A 5603-nucleotide genomic window follows, 5' to 3' on the forward strand; every position below is an offset into this window, starting at 1 on the left:
TGATCTCTTTCCTAGGTTTTCTAACTCCAAGGTTGTCTCCCTTTGTGATTTCTTTATTGTTTCTAGTTTCATTTTTAGATCCTGGATGGTTTTGTTCATTCCTTCACCTGTTTGATTGTGTTTTTCTGTTCTTTTTTTTTTTTTAAGATTTATTTTATTTATTTATGGTTGTACAGATGGCCGTGAGCTATCATGTGTGTGGCTGCTGGGAATTTAACTTAGGACCTCTGCCTGCCCCATTCACTCCAGCCCCACTTGCTCCGGCTCAGCTCACTCCAGCGTAATTCACTGTAGCTGTCTTCAGACACACCAGAAGAGGGCATCAGATCTCATTACAGGTGGTTGTGAGCCACCATGTGGTTGCTGGGATCTGAACTCAGGACCTTCGGAAGAGCAGTCAGTGCTCTTACCCACTGAGCCATCTTGCCAGCCCTTTCCTGTAGTTCTTTAAGGGCTTCTAGCTGTTTACCTGTGTTCTCCTGTATTTCTTTGAGGGAGTTATTTATGTCCTTCTTAAAGTCCTGTATGATCATTATGAGAAGTGATTTTAGATCTGAATCTTGTTTTTCCGGTGTGATGGTGGGTCCAGGACTTGCTATAGTGAGAGAGTTGCGTTCTGATGATACCAAGTAACCTTGGTTTCTGTTGCTTATGTTCTTATGCTTGCCTCCCCACCCCACCCCCCACCCCCGCCTTCTGGTTATCTCTAGTGCTACCTGCCCTGGCTAAATTTGAATGGGACCTGTCCTTCCTGTGATCCTGGTTGTGTCAGAACTCCTCAGAGTCAAGCTGCTTCTGTGATCCTGTGATTCTGGGATCCTGTGATCCTTGGTCCATTAGAGGGCATGGGAGTAGAGCTTCCTCTGAGTGTGGTGGGACTGGTTGTGGAATTTGCACCCAAGGTTTGCTCAGGGCACCAGCCCAGACAGACTGGAAAGAACCTGTGCCATTGGGCTGGTGGAGTTCCTGCATGCCTGGATCCTGCTGATCCCAGTTACTCCTGGTGTTGGGACAAATGTTGTGTCCTCCTCACCTCTGATCCTATGATCCTTTTATTTGTTTTCTTTATCTTGATTTTGTTTTGTTTTGTTTTGTTTTGTTTTCAAGACAGGGCCTCTGTCCTAGATTCACTTTGTAGACCAGACTGGCCTCAAACTCACAGAGGTCCATCTGCCTCTGCCTTCCAAGTGATGGGGGATTAAAGGCATGTACCAACTTGCCTAGCCCTTAATTAGTATTTTAAATACTTACTTTATTTTTATTTACATCTATGTGTGTGTGAGTGTCTGCCTCATTTGTTTGGGCACCGTCAGAAGTCAGAGGAGGGCATTGGATCACCATGGAGCTGGAATTAGAGGCTGTTGTGAGCCAGCCACTGTGAATGCTGAGAAAGGACTTGGGTCCTCTGGGAGAGCAGCAAGCACTCAATCACTGAGCCATCTCTCCAGCACATGGCCCATGTTCTTTTACTCTTATAGATAGATGTGTCTCACTATGTAACCCTGAGTGGCCTGGAACTTGAGATGTAGATCAGGCTGGTGAATCTAACTATTCACAATCCTCCTGTCTCAGCCTCTCAAGTTCTGGGATTACAAAGATGAGCTACAATGCCAACATAGTATTACATTTTAAGGTTTCCTTTCAATTGCTCCTATACTTTGAGTGCAATTTGCACGATGTTAGCTTAGTGACTTTTTATGCTGTTTTATAATTAGAACTTTTCACAAGCCACATGTTAGGAAGGTACAAGGGCAGTCTAAATCCCTTTTTAACTTTTAGCTCAAATGCCTTGGGATCGAAGTTTACAACATCTAGAGCCAAGTCTTAGTGCTAAAAACGTTGAGCAATCTAACTTAAAAGAGATCATTTGCTTGCTTGGATGTCTTAGCATTCTTTCTTTTAAAGATTTGTTTCAAAGACACTCTGTGTCTGTGTGTCTGTGTGTCTGTGTGTCTGTGTGTCTATGTGTCTGTGTGTCTGTGTGTCTATGTGTCTGTGTGTGGATGTATGCACATGAATACAGGCACCCGTGGAGGCCAGAGGAGGGCATGAGATCCCCTGGAGCCTGCCCTATAGGTGGCTGCGAGACACTCGGTGTGGATGCTGGTGCTGTCAACTGCTGAGCATCCCCGCCAGCCCATTTCAACATTCTTAAATGCACCTGCAGGTTAGGCAACCCATATAGGTGTCAGACTTTGTGCTTAGCAAGTGTTCTCCCATGACCACCCAAGAGCAAGGCAGGCCTGCCTTGGTTAAGCAGCAAGCACAGGCACAGATAAAGGAGAAGAGGAAGAGGAATGCAGCCTAGCCAGATTCGGAATAATGATTTTGGGACGGAGTAAATGATTTGGTTCCATTGTTGAAAAGGCAGACTGTTGTTCTCGCTTGCAGGGAAGGGCGCCAATTGAATCATCAGTGGCGAGGGGGGGATCTGTGCTCCTTAGTCTACACAATGCTGTCTTCTGTTACTTGCTTCTACTCAGCTCCTCGAGGGTTCCAGCCCCTCTGTGGCTGTTGGCTGAGGCAGAAGTGGAAAGAATCTGGTGGAACTGAGCAGTGCTCAGTCGGTGCGGCTTTCCCTCTCGCTAGAAGGAGTAGCCCACATTGTATAGATTCTGAGTGGCTGGGAGAGCAGCCGGTCCTGGAAAGCAGCTGCAGGCTGGTCTGGCTACCCGAGCTGGAAGTCTGTTGTCCCACCCTCGTGCCCCGCAACCCACATCGTCTGGCTTCAGACCTGCTCTTGGACCTTCAAAGAGCCTACTCAGCACCTTCAAAGTCCCGCTCTCCAGCACTCTCTGTGGTTTGCTAACCTCTCTGTCCATCACCATAGAGCACAGACTCTCCCCATTCCAAATCTCTCCTCTCATTTCAGTACATCCCCATGCCAGTGCTCTATGGAGTCTTCCTCTACATGGGCGTGGCCTCCCTGAATGGCATCCAGGTAAGATTGTATCCTCCCCCGGCTAGTGTGACCTAGAGCCTGATCTTCATGTCTAATTGTGTGCTGTCCAGGCCCTAAATGTTGGCTGTCCCAATTCTATGAGAGAATAATGGTAATGATGCTACTTCCATTGTGCCACCAAAATGACTACACTGAGTACTTTACAGGTATCATATAATCGATGTGATTAGGCCCTTAGACTCCCATTTTACAGATGGAGAAACTGAGGCTCAGAATTTGAAAGCCAGGTCAAGCTAACTCTTATGAACCTTTCCTCCCTACTTCCCTAAAGCTACTCTATAAAAGAAAAGATTTTTTTAAAAAAAGAAAAGATTTTGTTTTGTTCTGCTTCACCATGAGGCCAGGGCCCCAGGCAGTTCATGTTACTGTTAAGATGGTTTCTTTTCACTTAAATACGGACCATGTTCACGCTCCTTTAGTCACTCTCCGCAGGCTGATTCCTACACCCAGTGCTCAGGGCCCCTTCTCTCTGTCATACATGCCTAGATACCATGAGCCTATCGTAAGGCCCGATTAGAAGTCCCCTCTCCAAGACCCTACCAGGCATCACGTCCCCTAGTCCCAGAGCCCAGTAGGCCTTTGAATCTCTTGGTTGAGTCCTGTGCTATATATTCTTGCCAGTTCTGGGAACGCTGTAAGCTTTTCCTCATGCCAGCCAAGCACCAGCCGGACCACGCCTTTCTGCGCCACGTGCCCCTTCGCCGGATCCACCTGTTCACCCTCGTGCAGATCCTCTGCCTGGCCCTGCTCTGGATCCTTAAGTCAACCATGGCTGCCATCATCTTTCCAGTCATGGTGAGGAGGAGGGTGCAGTGGGCTCCTTGGTGCTTGGAAGATTGGGCAGGGCAGTGCCACCAGCAGGTTTAGTGACAGTGAGCAGAGAACGGTACGATAGAAGCAGGACTCTGTAGAGAAACCCATATGCTGAGGTCAGGGCAAAAGTGATTCAGCCTACCCTGGAGGGCAGGTGGGGTGGGGTTGGGGGGTGGAGCAGGGTTGAAGAAGTGGAACAAAGCAGAAAGGCAAAGTTCCCAGTGCTGAACCTCAAGCTGGTCTTGGAAATAGAATATAATAATAAGCTTTTTACCATGTAAAAGGAATGCATTTGAAAAGATACATGGATCATGAGGGAGCAGAGACCATGCTCAAAGATTTAAGAACTAGGGATGCTACAATATTCTGGCCTTGCTGGCTAGTTAGTCTTGGGGACATTGGAATAGCTGCAAAGACACAAGCCATACACAGTCCCTGACCTCAACCAACTTGGGAGAAAATATAAGCTCACAGTTGTCTCTGAGCTCCCACGAAGCTTCAGTCTTTCTGCCCTTCTTCCCACCCCAGATCCTGGGCCTTATCATTGTTCGAAGGCTCTTGGACTTGATTTTCTCCCAGCATGACCTGGCCTGGATTGACAATATCCTCCCAGAGAAGGACAAAAAGGAGACAGACAAGAAGAAGAAGAGAAGGAAAGAGGTCCGTGAGACCGCAGAGGAGGAGGTGGGGATGGTGAGTGGTCTGGGCAGAGGGTAGGCAGAGACTGAGAGACTTGGTTCTGCCAGGATGAGGGATGACTCTGTGGGTGGTCTTGGGTGCTGAAACCTGCCTGCCTAGAAGCAGGCGATGGCCACTACTGTGGGTTCTCAGGACCATTTTCAAGTCCTTTGGGCAGAAAAGGCCTCAACACAGAAGGTAGCTGTAAGGAGAATTACCTGAGAAGGGAGCAGGTCAGGAGAGGATCCGGTGGGAATGCACATTGGCCCTGGACTCCAGGAGTGTCACCCTGGTAACAGCTTAGCTTGGGCCTACCTACATGGGATCACGGATGGGAGTGGGTGAAACATATCTTCACTGAAGGCGCAGTGGCCATGCGGTGGCCCCACCTGCTCTTCCCCTCTCCTATGCTTCTTTCATCCCAGCCTGAAAACACTCAGGGAGTTGAGAGCCACGAGTCAGCCTGCCACTGGCCGGCCAGTTCGGGCCTCCCTCAACCGGTGGGGAAACAGGGTTCTAGTCAGGTAGACAAGGCGTTGGCGAAGAAATGACAAACAGAAACAGACACAAGGGAGTGCTGTAACTGAATGCAATTTGTACAAAGTAGAAATCAAGCTTATATAGTATACAGAAAACAGGGCAAACTACAGAAGTCACACAGGCAGGAGATGGCTACATCAAGGTCAGTAAAATCAAACAGCTAGGTGCAAGGTGGAGGAGCAATGGTGTCCTTCTTGGGCTGGGTCGTTCTGGCAGCCCCAAGATAAACTCTCAGGGTCTGTCTGAAGCAAATAGCTGAAGGTCATATTTCAGCACTCCTTGGTTGTAACATAAACAATTAGTGGGGGAAGCCCTACAACTTCTAACTTCTCACTGGCAGTAAAATAGTTTTTCTTTTTGGGTGAGACTGCTCTGATAATAAGTGCTTAACTGCTGTCTCTAACTCTTGAGACACCCTGTCTGGTAAGACAGCTTCTTAGTAAAAATTCCAAGCTAATTACAGCTAGGAAATCTATTGGGATTACTGAAGAGCTGTGAAGGCCAGGAAATAATGTTCAATCTCAGTTTTAGCTATAACAAAGTATTTCTTAGGGCACCTTTATGCCTGAATAAAGAAAGCACGCAGATCTCTCCACAGACTTAGCAGAGA

At 47.8% G+C, this 5603-nt stretch overlaps 1 protein-coding gene across 2 annotated transcripts in view; it reads left to right on the top strand.

Moving 5' to 3' along the window:
* Positions 1-5603, top strand: part of Slc4a5 (solute carrier family 4 member 5) — a 73374-nt gene that overhangs the window by 61784 nt on the left and 5987 nt on the right. The window contains exons 20-22 of one of the 2 annotated variants that reach the window (XM_031382294.1): positions 2873-2941; positions 3584-3757; positions 4304-4468. In XM_031382294.1, the coding sequence (XP_031238154.1) occupies positions 2873-2941; positions 3584-3757; positions 4304-4468 (408 nt within the window). The remainder of the gene's footprint in view (positions 1-2872; positions 2942-3583; positions 3758-4303; positions 4469-5603) is intronic. The other variant, XM_031382295.1, reaches the window with a different exon arrangement.

This window comes from Mastomys coucha, unplaced genomic scaffold (genome assembly GCF_008632895.1).
Source record: "Mastomys coucha isolate ucsf_1 unplaced genomic scaffold, UCSF_Mcou_1 pScaffold20, whole genome shotgun sequence".
NCBI lineage: Eukaryota > Metazoa > Chordata > Mammalia > Rodentia > Muridae > Mastomys > Mastomys coucha.